At 38.6% G+C, this 15138-nt stretch overlaps 1 protein-coding gene across 1 annotated transcript in view; it reads left to right on the forward strand.

Annotated features, from left to right (window-relative positions):
- The window catches only part of UBE2N (ubiquitin conjugating enzyme E2 N), a 35344-nt gene extending 22580 nt beyond the window's left edge, over positions 1–12764 (forward strand). The window contains exons 2-4 of the mRNA XM_012469335.3: positions 7512–7758; positions 7936–8076; positions 8741–12764. Of these exons, the coding sequence (XP_012324758.1) occupies positions 7512–7758; positions 7936–8076; positions 8741–8781 (429 nt within the window). The 3' untranslated portion in view covers positions 8782–12764. The remainder of the gene's footprint in view (positions 1–7511; positions 7759–7935; positions 8077–8740) is intronic.
- Positions 12765–15138: the final 2374 nt, after the last annotated feature.

The following is a 15138-nucleotide window of genomic DNA, read 5'->3' on the forward strand; positions in this document are numbered from 1 at the left end:
TTTTACCTTTTTCTTTTTAATTTTTTTATGTGGCTACTAGAAAATTTTAAAATACTTATGTGGTTTGCATCATATTTCTGTTGGACAGCAGTGCTGTAGAGAAAAGAACTCATCAGCCATTTTGATGTTAGTGTATCTCTAGGAGGCCTTACGATTTGTAAGGAAGGTAGTGTAATGGAGAGATAGAGCAAAACTTTGGTTCTGTTTCTAATCCCAGCTAGAAAATAGGCAGTCAGTTTTACTATGATGAGACATTATATGTTCCTAAGAATGTTATATGTTACATAAAATCATGTAGCAAAATACACAGGGCTTGCAGATAAAATGAAGCAAGGCATATGCACTCGAAAATGTCTATTGATGGTAATTAACTTTTTTAAGAGACAAGGTCTCAGTGTCACCCAGTCTGAGGTGCAGTGGTATGATCACAGCTAACTGTAACCTCGAACTCCTGGGCTCAGGCAATTCTCCCACATCAACCTCCCACGTATGCTAGGACAACAGGTGTATGCCAACAGGCCCAGCTAATTTTTTGTTTTTTGGAGAGACAGGGTCTTGCTATGTTGCCAAGGCTGGTGGTAACAGTTTTTAAATGCTCATTTATGGGCCAAGTGTGGTGGCTCACACCTGTCATCCCATTGCTTTGGGAGGCTGAGACAGGAAGATTGCTTGAGGCCAGGAGTTTGAGACCAACCTGGGCAACCCATCTCTACAAAAAAAGTAATAAAAATATCCACTTACATATAGAGGGTGAACTTGCAGCTTTTTGTAAGTAATTTACAATTGTGTAGATGATGAAGAATTGACTTGCTTTATTAGTGATCCCCAAAAAGGAGACCCTGTTTATTTTATAAATTTTTAGTATATTTTTTCTTTATTTAATTTTTTTTGTGCATAACATGCAACTTTCCTGAGAAACCTGTATGTTAATATTTTAGAATCACTTAAGTATGTAGTGACAGCTTGGAGTATACAGAGTAGGTATCAATGATGATATCCTCCTGCTAAATATCCCAGGAGGCAGAGGTTGCAGTGAGCTGAGATTGTGCCACTGCACTATAGCCTGGGCAACGGAGCGAGACTTGTCTCAAAAAAAAAAAAAAAAGATAAACAGTAGGAATTTTAGCCCTTTACTTCTCAATTTTTAACACGTATTTTTCAATAATGAACTTGGCAGTTACTGAGTTATCAGACAGCTCTTGTTTAAGATGAGCTAAAAAATATCTACAGTTGATATTACTGGTCATACATTGCAGTTTTGTCTCAGAGAATATTCTAAATGGCGAAACCTAATCACTGTAGACAGGATGCACTGGTATATAGATAGTTACTAACTGGACCAACTTTTCTCACACACAAATTAACACTCTTTTAAATAATACTATTTAATTTATTACCCCATAATTTTACTGTATATAATTTAATCATTGCTTTACAGAAAACATCTAAGACCTGACATTGCTTTATACTAAGCACAAATTATTTTTAAACTCAAAAAAAATAGAGTCCTGGTTAATAGAGATTGGTTGACAGAGTGTCAGTTGTTACAATTTTGGGGTTTGTTCTTCAAGTCCTAGTAGATCTATTGATAATACTAGGTATTTTATTACCTAATATTTTATTCCTTTTAAAAATATCTGTATCATTGACTATTGTATGCATTCTATAAGATGAGATAACCTTCCTTTAGTCTTAATCTTGTCACCGTTTAAATCCATACCCTACTCCTTTACCATCTTGTCTATTTTAGTAACTAATTTGCTGAACATGACTACAGTACTTTCTGTTATGCATGGCCCTAAACTCCTCAGTTGTATTTGGGATTCAATCCTTGGACTGCTTTTAAACATAATAGGATCACAAAATGCGTCTAAAAGTTACTCTGTTTTTTGTAAACAACTATGGCCTTCCTATGTGATGTCATTTGTCAACTCCTTTTTTTTTTCTCAGAGATGGGGTCTCACTATGCTTGCCCAGGCTGGTCTTGAACTCCTGGCGTCAAGTGATTCCCCTGTCTGCCTCAGCCTCCCAAAGTGCAGATATTAACAGGCATGAACCACGGCGTCGTGTGCAGAAAGACAAATAAGGCTGGATGTAGTGACTCATGCTTGTAATCCCAGCACTTTGAGAAGCCGAGGCGGGTGGATCACTTGAGGTCAGGAGTTCGAGACCAGCCTGGCCAACATGGGGAAACCCCGTCTCTACTAAAAATGCAAAATTAGCTGGATGTACTTGCTTCAACCCAGGAGGCAGAGGTTGCAGTGAGCAGAGATCATGCCACTGCACTGCAGCCTGGGCAACGAAGTGAGACTTGTTTCAAAAAAAAAAAAAGATAAATGAAACAGTAGGAATTTTAGCCCTTTACTTCTTCACTTAAATAAATCATACTGTACTTCTCTTTCTACCAAAGAGTAGTGTAAAACCAGAAGGTATTTTAGTTAGTCATGCGTTGAATAGTAGCTGGAAAGATTTTATTTCCTAGCCAGTTTTTGCCTTTTTAGGAAAAAAAGTTGACATCAGTTTCTGTGGTTAAGACTTTTTCAGATGCTGCCATTTGAGGCTTGTTTCATTTAGGTTGGATTTTATTCCTTTTTTCCCTCCCACAATTTATGTTGTGGGTTTGTTGGGGAAACCAACACAATTTAGTGAAATAATTATGAATGTTTTTGAGAGCATACATTATAAGAACTATTTCATAATGTTTCCTACACCCAAAAGCTTATTTTAGAATGTGTTCCGATTAAATCTAGGCTTGATCTGGTCACATGATGTGCTTAATATGTACGTTCTTTACAAAGAATAATTTCTGATTTTGACGGTGAACCGAAGATGAGAAAGTAAATGCCATATCTATCTCTGCCACTGTGTACTGTGAGTGATTTTGAAGCTATTTTGGGATATGCTCTTGGAGGCCCTTCTGTAGCTTTTTATAGTATATATAGAGCTGCTACTACTTTGTGTAACTGGGGAGTGGTGGGTTAGGACTCTTGAGCCCTGGCTCTCTCTTTTTTTTCAATCTCCCAATTTATGGCTTTCTAAAAACATGAAGACCTGGGGTAAAATTAAAGGATGGAGGTGAGTAGAGGCCAGAATTCAAGGCATTTTACCATCTAGTTATTTTCTCATTCTTCTACTCTTGTGATTCATCCCTAATATCTTAACTTTTTTCCTAGAAAAGGAAGACCAACCTCTTTTGTTCTGGTCACATGTTAACGGACTTCCCAAAGTGGGAGGCCTCATTATTTATTTATTTATTTTTTTGAGACGGAGTTTCGCTCTTGTTACCCAGGCTGGAGTGCAATGGCTCGATCTTGGCTCACCGCAACCTCCGCCTCCTGGGTTCAGGCAATTCTCCTGCCTCAGCCTCCTGAGTAGCTGGGATTACAGGCACACTCCACCATGCCCAGCTAATTTTTTGTATTTTTAGTAGAGACGGGGTTTCACTATGTTGACCAGGATGGTCTCGATCTCTTGACCTCGTGATCCACCCACCTCGGCCTCCCAAAGTGTTGGGATTACAGGCGTGAGCCACCATGCCCCGCAGGAGACTTCATTATTGCCTCTTGAGCTTTTTAATGCTCTAAAAATGTTTTACTTTGAACCTAAAGAACGTGTCAGTTTCTTACTTGCTCTTACATCGCCATGATCAAAACAAAACAAAAAACTGGTCTTAAATTAAAATACTAGAGACATTACCTAAAATGGTCATGGGTTTAACACATTTTGGGGAAGGATTTGATTGTATTTACATCTTATGACTATTTCAGCATAATCCTGTGCTGAGAGTGAAGTTGTTGTTTTTAACATATGCCCTGTAGCTTGTGGAATGAAACAGTTTAAGATATATTATTTTTCTTAGGTGAAGGCAGTCTAAATAAAATATTCTCATTTATTATTTTTTATACCTAAAAGCTTATTTAAATACGAACATTTTTCTGGTTAAAAATAAATATAAGTAGAAGTTAGTCTATTTTTCCCCATACCTGAGTGGATCGTTTTGTTTTCCTTCCATAATGTGCACATCCTGCCTTAAAAATAACCCTGCTTTAATGATGTTAATGATGAAATTCTGATAGTTTATTTTCTTCTCTTTATAACGTCAAATAGATTGAGAATTCAATAAATTTAAATTGAACATCTCTTGTGCCAGGCAGTGTTCCAAATGCTGAGGATATATAGCAGTCCTTAAAACAGACTCAAATCTATTCTCTCATGGAGCTTAAATTCTGAACAAAATAAGTGAGAAATGAGATTTGTTAGTAGTGCTGTGGAGATAAAGCAGGGGAGTGGGGATAGGGAGTGTGCAGGGTAGGGTGGAATGAGTTTGCAATTTCAGTTATGAGGGCTTCACTGAGAAAACATGAAGATCTTCGGAGGCAAGGGAGCAAGCCATATGGATATTTTGGGGAAGAAGAGCAAGTGCAAAGCCCTTGAGGTGTGAGGATGCCTGGCAGGTTGAAGAACTATTACAAGGAAACTGATTTTTGTCTGGAACAGAGAAGGGTAGGGGATGGAGGAAGACTAGCTGAAGATGAGTCAGAGAGGTAGGTGGAGTTAGGGCATCATCTAGAGCCTCTTTTGGGGGCCCATTATAAGGACTATGACTTTTTTTTTTTTTAAGGTGGAGTTTTGCTCTGGTTGCCCAAGCTGGAGTGCAATGGCATGATCTCGGCTCACCGCAACCTCCACCTCCTGAGTTCAAGCGATTTTCCTGCCTCAGCCTCCCGAGTAGCTGGGATTACAGGCATTTGCCACCACGCCCCACTAGTTTTGTATTTTTACTAGAGATGGGGGTTTCTCCATGTTGGTCAGGCTGGTCTTGAACTCCTGATTACAGGCGTGAGCCATTGCATCTGGGCTCCGGACTATGACTTTTAAAGGGTCTGTGAATAATAGACCTTCGAGGGAGGTAGTGAGGTCAGAAGCAGGAAGAACAGGTTGAGAGGCTATTGTAGTTTGCCAGGTGAGAGCTGATGATTGCTTGGATCAGAGGTGTAGCAGTGGAAGGGTGAAAAACAGTCCAATCATGGGTAGATTTTGAAGTTTTTTTAAAAACCAATTTGCCAATCAGGTTAGATGTGTGTGGCATGTGAAGGAAAAGGTGGATCCTTTGGAAGGATGGGTTTGCCAGTAACTGACATGGGGAAGACTTTATGAGAGGAGCAAAGGTTGGAGATAGGGACGTCATGTTAAGTTTGGGATGCTTATTAGACATTCAAGAACATGTATCAAGCAGGCAGTTACAGAGGTAAGAGACACAATGAGGGGAGAGATTGGGGCTGGATATGAATTAGGGGAGGCTTCAGCTTATAGAGTGTATTTAGTATTTAAATTCATTGCATTACATGAGATCACTGTGGAAATGTATAAACAGAGAGGAAGCTCTAGGACAGAGCCCCAGTGCACTTCAATATTGATGTTGGGAGATAGGCAGGAACCAACAAGGAAACTAAGGGAAGCTGCTGCCAGACAAAGAGGAAGAGAGCCATGAGAATGTGGTGATAGGAAGTTAGATAAAGCTTTGCAAAGAGGAAGGCAGATCAGCTGGATAAGATGTTGCATTTAGGTCAAGTAAGATAAGATTAAGACATTTGATTTAACCTTGTGGAAATCACTAGTGACCTTAACAAACAAGTTAATGATAACTACAGCTTGATTGGAGGGTGTGTTCAAGCCAGAAGAGGAGAGAAATTGGAGACTGGCAATTACAGATCTCTTTCAAAGAGAAGCAAAGCAAGGGGCAGTAGCTGTTTGGGCGATTGGGTGTAAGGTAGTTTTCTCCCTTTATGCAGACATAACAGCATGTATGGATGGTTTGGGGAAAGATCCAATAAAGAAGGGAGAACTGATAATTCAGGAGAGGAAGGAGATGCTATTCGGTGTCCTTGAATAGGTGAGAAGGAGATAAGTAAGATCTAATCTATTGGCTTTAGCCAAAAGTACGTGACATTTTACCTATACAGGAAAAAAGCCAGAGCATATGGGCACAGATGCAGGGAAATGTACAAATGCTACAGTGGGAACTGATGGAAGTATCTAACTTGTCATGAAATAGACAGTGGGACATCAGCCACAAGTGAGGATGGGGGTGGAGATGCTAGAGGTTTGAAGAGAGAAGAGAAAGAATAATATAATTAGGAGAGAAGGAGAATGGTGAAAAAGAGAACTAATGATATGATTGTTGGGAGCATTAAGGGTTCCTCTGAAGTTAATTGTCAATTTCAGATTAATCAGCATTATTGAATATATTTCTTTAGCCCTGTTCGGGTACCTAGGCTGCTTCTTATCTCCTTCCTTCAGTCCATTACATTTTTCAGAGGAAAGGTTTTCAGTGGATTTAAAAACTAATTTTAGGCCCATACCTGTAATCCCAGCACTTTGGGAAGCCGAGGCGGGAGGATCACTTGAGGCTAGGAGTTCAAGACCAGCCTGGCCAACAGGGCAAAACCCTGTCTCTACTCAAAATACAAAAATTAACCAGGCATGGTGGGGCACACCTGTAATCCCAACTACTCAGGAGGTGGAGGTGGGAGGCTCACCTGGGCCCAGGAAGGTTGAGGCTGCAGTGAGCCAAGATCTCGCCACTGCACTCCAGCCTGAGTGACAGAGTGAGACCCTGTCTCAACAAACAACAACAAAACCCAAAAAACTAATTTTACTTTTTTTTTTCTCTGAGACAGAGTTTCACTCTTGTTGCCCAGGCTGGAGTGCAATGGTGTGATCTTGGCTCACTGCAACCTCCGCCTCTTGTGTTCAAGCGATTTTCCTGCCTCAGCCTCTCGAGTAGCTGGGATTACAGGCATGCACCACTATGCCCATCTAATTTGATATTTTTAGTAGAGATGGGGTTTCTCCATGTTGGTCAGGCTGGTCTTGAACTCCCGATCTCAGGTGATCTGCCTGGCATTATAAGCGTGAGCTACTGCCCAGTAGCTATTTACTTTTTTTTATTTTTATTTTTATTTTTTATTGCATTTTAGGTTTTGGGGTACATGTGAAATACATGCAAGGTTGTTGCATAGGTGCATACGTGGCAGTATGATTTGCTGCCTCCCTCCCCTTCACCTATATCTGGCATTTCTCCCCATGCTATCCCTCCCCAACTCCCCACCCCCCCAACAGACCCCCATGTAGCTATTTACTTTTTAAATAGCTTGGTTTTGGTGAAGTTTAGAGCAAGTTGCCTTACTTATGTAATCCTAGTATTACTTTCTTTTACTTGAGTAAAAAATCAGTTTTATTAACCTAATTTTATTATCAACATGTTTGTAGACATTTGTAGCCAAAATATATGATAACATCATTGGTGTTCGCTTGCAGTTGCATTCAGCTGGTTGTAATTATTTAAATGGTATTTTTTTGAATTTTGCATTTTATAAGCTAAATAAATCCTGTTGGGAGATTGGAGAGGTTCTGTTATGCCTAGTTCCAAGAGATGAACTTTCTAATTTTCCTTTGATGTCTAGCAAAATGACATTTGTTTCATAAATGTCTTTGTTTTTCTGTCATAGGAAACCCAGCGTTTGCTGGCAGAACCAGTTCCTGGCATCAAAGCAGAACCAGATGAGAGCAACGCCCGTTATTTTCATGTGGTCATTGCTGGCCCTCAGGATTCCCCCTTTGAGGGAGGGACTTTTAAACTTGAACTTTTCCTTCCAGAAGAATACCCAATGGCAGCCCCTAAAGTACGTTTCATGACCAAAATTTATCATCCTAATGTAGACAAGTTGGGAAGAATATGTTTAGATATTTTGAAAGGTAAGTGTTATCTTTATCAGCATATGCTATTTGTAAAATTTCTTCTTTTACTGCTATGCATTCTATGTTTAGAATGTAAACATTATACAAAGACCAAAGAGGTCTGTGGGAGGGAAATGAAGCAGTTCTGGGCCTGTTTTTTCATGCTTTATCATACTGGGCCTGTTGCCTTCGTAGATAAGTGGTCCCCAGCACTGCAGATCCGCACAGTTCTGCTATCGATCCAGGCCTTGTTAAGTGCTCCTAATCCAGATGATCCATTAGCAAATGATGTAGCGGAGCAGTGGAAGACCAACGAAGCCCAAGCCATAGAAACAGGTATCTAATACTCATTCTCCTTCACACCACTTCCACTTTTAAAAACAAATTTGTATTAGCATTTAAACTTTTCTAAAGCTCTTGGCAAGGAAAAGAAATAGAAAAAAATACAATAAATGAGATCCTGCTTATAGTATGTAAATACCTCTTAACAAAATGGTCTGCTATGGGACCCCCAAAATATAAAGACAACCTGTAATTGGGAGATCTTGGAGTCTCTTACAACTGCACCTGGTTTAACAAATACTGAGTGTGTACCATTTGTCTAGTGATATATAAAGAATACTGGAAAACTTTTGAACTGTTGTGGTAATCCATTTGATCAAAGGATTCGGCTGTTTATGGCTAGAGAATTTGGAGTCAAGAAGCTTCTTCTGCTACAGATTTTAAATTAGTGGGGAGAACTGTGTATCCAGAAATGGACAACTTGACTCATCCTCCTGAATTTGCTAGAACTTCTGAATTTTATTGTAGTGTTTCGGTAATTGGACATACACAAAATCTTTCAGCCCTGATTCAATTTATAGAAAAAGACATGAATTTAAGAGATTACAGTGTGACATTTCCATAATTAACTTAATAGTTTTTGTTTGCTGTTTATAGTTTGGAAAGTAACATATTGAACTAAGTAAAATAATAATCGTATGTTTGTTTTTATCTACAGCTAGAGCATGGACTAGGCTATATGCCATGAATAATATTTAAATTGATCCGATCATCAAGTGTGCATCACTTCTCCTGTTCTGCCAAGACTTCTTCCTTTTTGTTTGCATTTAATGGACACAGTCTTAGAAACATTACAGAATAAAAAAGCCCCGACATCTTCAGTCCTTTGGTGATTAAATGCACATTAGCAAATCTATGTCTTGTCCTGATTCACTGTCATAAAGCATGAGCAGAGGCTAGAAGTATCATCTGGATTGTTGTGAAAGGTTTAAAAGCAGCGGCCCCTTCCTGCTTTTACTCATTTTCCCCATCCTGGTTTAAGTATAAAGCACTGTGAATGAAGGTAGTTTTCAGGTTAGCTGCAGGGGTGTGGGTGTTTTTCTTTATTTTTTTGAGGGGGGAGGTAGTTTTATTTTAATTTTATGGGCTCCTTTCCCCCTTTTATGGTGATCTAATTGCATTGGTTAAAAGCAGCTAACCAGTTATTTAGAATATGCTCTCTAGCCAAGTCTAACTTTATTTAGACGCTGTAGATGGACAAGCTTGATTGTTTGAACCAAAATGGGAACATTAAACAAACATCACAGCCCTCACTAATAACATTGTGACTTTGCTGTCAAGTGTAGATTCCCCCCTTCAAAAAAAGCTTGTGACCATTTTGTATGGCTTGTCTGGAAACTTCTGTAAATCTTATGTTTTAGTAAAATATTTTTTGTTATTCTACTTTGCCTTTGTACAGTTTATTTTACTGTGTTTATTTCATTTTCCCAATGTGACAATCGTATTTTAAAATTAAAACTGATGAAACATTCTGTCCTGGTCTTCACCATCTGACAAGTTGAAGAGCAAGGGGTAGATTTTGCCAGGTTCTTTTCACTGATGCAGATTTGTGTTAAGATGGTGTTGAATGGAGTATTTATAAACTGGCCCTGAGCATGCATAAAGCATCAATATCTGACCTTTTTTAACCTTCTAGGAATTTGAAATAAATGTGTTTGTGTTGTCTGATTAGACGATCATTGGTGTCTTGCCACAATGTTTAAATATTACTGTACAGGAAAGTCACAGCAAAGAAAGCAGTTGTAACTGACATGTAGGACTTTCACAGTTGTGCCACATTTTTGCCTAAAATTTGGGTTATGACCTTTTTCTTGGTTCTTGTCTGAAAATTTCATCTGTAACCTTTGGTGTGTTATTAAGAAACACTAATCTGATATAATCATTTGGGATTTGCTGAGGCATTTGTGAATCTTCCTTATAAACCTGCAGATCTCAAGCATCCAGCTTGTGTGTCATCAGAAAGGTTTATTCCTTTGAGAGCATCAAATCCTCAATCAATGATTCTTGTTTTCATCCCTCTAGTATTTGCTATGGGAGCTCCTTTTATTCTTTAATTTGAAATTCAGTAATTTTTCTTCTTCATTGACAGAGTTCCTCCCCTTACAAAATTGTTCTTTAAGTCATAAATGTAACCAGTCATAAATACATTATCTTTCGGGTTGGAACTTTGTCTCTTGCAGTTTAAGGTAATGGATATTGTAGCCCATTTGAATTTTCTTCACTCTTATTCTCGTAATTCTGGAGTTTCTTCAGATTGTGGTGTATTTTATTGTGCTCCTATGTAAGATGAAGAATTAACTATTAAAATTACATTTTCAACATACAAAAGCTTTTGATGACTGGTAACTGGTATCCTTCCAAATAAATGCATTGCTTGGTAACAAATGTTAGCTTAATTCAGAATAAAATTGTTAACCCTAATATTGTAAAACTGGAAAACTAATAGCAGTTGTCATTTATAATAGTTCTTGGGCTGTTTAAAGGGTACATTTGACTACAGCTAGGAAAACTGAATCTCACTTTAAAAATGAACCACACAAAACTTAAAGAAATGAAATAGAGATCAACATTTACTGCCCGTAGTATTGCTTGTGGTTATAGCTAGTATCACATAGTGATATACAAGCCATGAAATTCCAGATTTAAATCTGTTGCACTACAAAGATGTCTAAATGATGTCTGCTGAATTTGTGAGTTACACAAGTACAGAAATAAGTCATTTTTATTTCAAATGCAGTGAATTTCTAATTTCATGGTATTATATATTCTTCCTTTGCAGTTTTGATAAGAGTCCCCCATTGCTTTGATAAGACTTGCTTTCTCAACCAGTGGGATGAAACAAGTGCCAGTGTGTTGACTGAGCCTTCTTAGGACTTAAGGGCCTCTGGGAGAGGCCAAGGCAGCAGTTGAAAACTGCAGCTTCACCTGGCCTTTGGGCCTGTTTTCTCTGGCCCACACAGTGTGGCTGGTTAAAACATTCTGAATTTGATGCCAACATTTTTAAAAATTGAGAGTTTCACATGAATATCCAGAATTCTGGTAACTTTTGAATGATCTGAAGATCTGGCAACAGTAGACCTGACCCACCTTTGTGCATGGGACTTACTGAGAGCATCTGAGTAGCAGACACCCTGAGAACATGTCATTGTCTTCTTACCCAGTTACTCTCCAGTTGGCTAGAGTCCCCTCTGAGCACACCTGCTAGTCCTTCGCCCTTGTTAAGCCTTTGACTTTGTAACCCCTGAGCTAAAGGAAACAAATTATTCAACAGAAGTGTTTCATGTTTGCCTACTAGTTGGGGATGATTAGGTGGTAAGTGAATGGCATGGAGCTTTCCTTTGGGGACCTTATACTCTAATGGGGAAGGGGTATAGACAAATAGGTGCAACTCTGCCATGGAAAAGGGAAGTACTTGGACAGGCTGTTTTGGATTCAGGCCAGATGGACATCTCCAGGCAGAGGGAACAGCAGCATCTGCAAAGTCCTGGGAGAGAAGAAAAGAATCTGAACATTAATAAGTGGCTTCCTGAAAATCAGCTGCCCAGGACGGGCACAGTGGCTCACACCTGTAATCCCAGCACTTTGGGAGACTGAGGCAGGAGGATCACTTGAGTCCAGGAGTTTATGACCAGTCTAGGTAACATAGTGGGACCTGGTGTCTTAAGAGAAAATTGCCCATTAAGAGGCTTTTCTGAAATCTTGAGGTGTTGTTAGGAGCTTTATTTTTTTTTTACTTTTTTGATTTGTTGTCTACTTTGCTGTAATTTACTTCTGCTCTAGTTATCCTTTGTCTTCTCAAGGGCTGTCTAGCAAGACGTTAGGTCTGAAATACAGTCTTCTCGGTATTTGTTGTGAACTGGTTCTAGGACCTCCTTTGGGTATCCAAATCCACAGATGCTCAAGTGTCTGGAATATAATGTAGTATTTGCATACAATCTATACAAATCCTCCCACATGCTTTAATCTTTAGATTACATATAATACCTATTATAATGTAAGTGCTATGTAAATAGTTACACTGTTGTTTAAGGAATAACAAAAATATACATGTTCATTACAGACACAATGTTTTTTAGAATATTTTCTATCTGTGGTTGTTTGAACTCAGAACCCGTGGATGTGGAGGACCGATTGTATATAGAACTTTAGACCAAGAATGTACTTCACAATTTCAAAGAAGCACTTAAAAATAAGATTAAATACAAACCAATAGATAAAAGTCACAGGTGCTATAGTTGTTTTATGGAGAATGGGAAAGGAAATCTGCTGTCCTACAAGACATTATAAACACAGTGACCTAAGTGGAACTAAATGGGATCATGGAAATGACAGGAATTGGCTTTTATTTTTCTATTGAATGATTCAGGAACCTTTTTTTTGACTACTCTAGCCACATCTTTTTTGTTAGTTGCAGTAGCAATACGACCTTATCTAGAAAAGCTGGCCAAAAAAAAGAAAATGTCATAATAGGGTACCTAATTTTTTGCTTTAAGAAAAATGTAATATTTCATTTGAATAAGTACTTTTGGGCTGGGGTGATATTTCATTTAGCTACTTGGCATGTCACTCATCTTAGGGAATTATATGAGGGTTTATGTTTTAAATAACAAAAAGCAAAACATGCTAACTGTAATAATTTGAGAGAAGTGTAAATAATAAAAATCTGTAATCTACCACCTGGACTGGAAATACGTTGTTTTCTTAACTGTACACTCGCCCCTGCACAAGTCTCCATTTTATCATGGAAATTAGGTCTATTCCAAGAGTTGGCTTTGTGGTACTAATTGGGTAACTTCCCATTAGCTGCCATACTGGGAGCTGGACTAGAATTTTTCCTGTCAAGTGTGGAACCCAGCATTGAGAGTTTGGGTTTCCCCGCGCCTTCCCAGTTTCATCTTTGCCACCCTCAAGCTGATCTCATTTCATGTGTCTTGTGTGGCACGGTTGTGTAGCACTGGTAAGTGTATGAATGTAGATTTGATACTAAGCTGAGCCTCTACTACTGAATTGATCACGTGATTCCCCCCCCCATTTCTGGTGGATTGTAGAAGCATATAGTAACTGCCTGAATGTTTAGACCTTACTTAAGTTTCTTGTAGCAGAGCATTTTATAGTGCTCATTATTAACATTTTCTTTCTGCCAATCACCTGTATCTATGGGACAGAATGTTTTAGAAATTAGAAAATATTAACCCCGTTACCACTTAGAATAGCATGTTTCCTTTAAAAAAAAAAAAAAAAAAAGACTCCTGATCCATTCTTACCATATGACTGCTTTTGAAATAGCTCCATGATCTAGATTAGTGGATATTGATAGTTCTTAAGTTTTATTATAACCTAATGCCTTTACAGAGTCTTTGGGCTTAAGGTCAAGAGTACATATCAGATCTGGCAAAAGCAGCTTAGATGTGATAGGTTGGTTGCTCTGGATTGAACTTGGTGCTGTTTCTCTTAGGTTTTAGCAGGACGGATTAGGAACGAGCAACCAAGTAGGGCCAAGTTTTTGCAATTCATGGTTTTTTTTTTTTTTTCTTCTAAAACAGTAAATATTTTGGACTTTGTGGGCCATAGGTCTGTCCCAGCTACTCAGTTCTGCCATGGTAGTGAGAAAGCACACATAGACGATTTGTAAACAAATGGTCATAGTATTTTTTTAAAAACCACCTAAAACATTAAAACGATTTTAAACTTGTAGGCCATACAAACAGGCAGTGGGGTGGGATTTGGCCTGTAGGTTGTAGTTCTCTGCCCTGCTCTTTTGGCACTGATTACTCACTGCTCATGTCAATTTCCCAAAACATTTTTTAAACCCTACAGGCTTTTAAAAACAAAATCTACAATCTGTACAAGCTCATGTTAAGTGATTAAGCTTTTTCAGTGTATGCAAACGTGCATGAGACTGGTTAATTCTGTCTAATGTTCTGCCTTTTCCAGTCACTTGAAAGGACTCTCCCTGTGGCATTGTATCTCTTTGGTAACCACAAAGTATCCATTAAATAGATTGCCACCACGTAATTCCATTTGAATATTAAATTGGTACCAGTTTCATAAATCCTACAACACACATATCTGACCATATTTTGGTTGTGCAACGTGTATTTGTTGACTTAGATTCCCAGAAGCAGAATTGTTAGGTGAAAGGGTATGTATGCAAATGTTATAACTACTACTCAATAGCTCTCCGACAGGCTGTATCAGTTCCCACACTCAGATCCTTACCAGAATGTCATTTCTAAGGACTATAATATTCCACTATATGGATATATTACAAGTTAACCATGATCTCTTTGCTACTGAGCATTTTATTTCCATGGCTTTTCACTCTATTGCCTTGTCTAGGTATATAAATCTTTGTTCACATTCCTGTAGATAAGTTGAATTCCTAGTAGATTCACTTGGTCAATAGGCATGTTTCTTAAGGTTGATAAATAATGATGGCCAAAAGAAAGAATTTCACTAAGAAATGAATTTGAGGAAAAGTTGAGAAAAGCAGGAAAATTTACTTTCATTTTCTGATACTGATTAGCATCAGGAGAGTGGTGTCTACATATTTGGAGATGTTAAGTGTTACAAAAATGCATTAATATTAGATATAATAGTTTGTTGAAATCAAGGTGGAAGAATGAAAGAATATTTCCTGGCTAGAAGACATTGAACCTTTGAGTAAAGTTTAGGTATTTGCTATAATGTCTTATGAAGATAGACCTTATTCAGCCAGTGTCACCAGTCAGGAAGGTATTAAAGTAGCACCAGATACATAACTAACTTTTCATCCTTTGCCCTAGAGCTCCATAAAATGTTGTGCTTTTGGCGGGGGAAATCACATCTTTATTTTTCGAGACATAGTCTTGCACTGTTGCCCAGGCTGGAGTGCAGTGGCGCGATCTCGGCTCGCTGCAACCTTCACCTCCTGGGTTCTAGCAATTCTCCTGCCTCCGCCTCCCAAGTAGCTGGGATTACAGGCCACGTGCCCCCACACCCGGTTAGTTTTTGTATTTTTATAGAAATGGGGTTTCACCATGTTGGCCAGGCTGGTCTCGAACTCCTGACCCGGTG

Source organism: Aotus nancymaae, unplaced genomic scaffold (assembly GCF_030222135.1).
Source record: "Aotus nancymaae isolate 86718 unplaced genomic scaffold, 86718_ANA_hifiasm-v0.15.2.pri h1tg000016l, whole genome shotgun sequence".
In the NCBI taxonomy this organism is placed as follows: Eukaryota; Metazoa; Chordata; class Mammalia; order Primates; family Aotidae; genus Aotus; species Aotus nancymaae.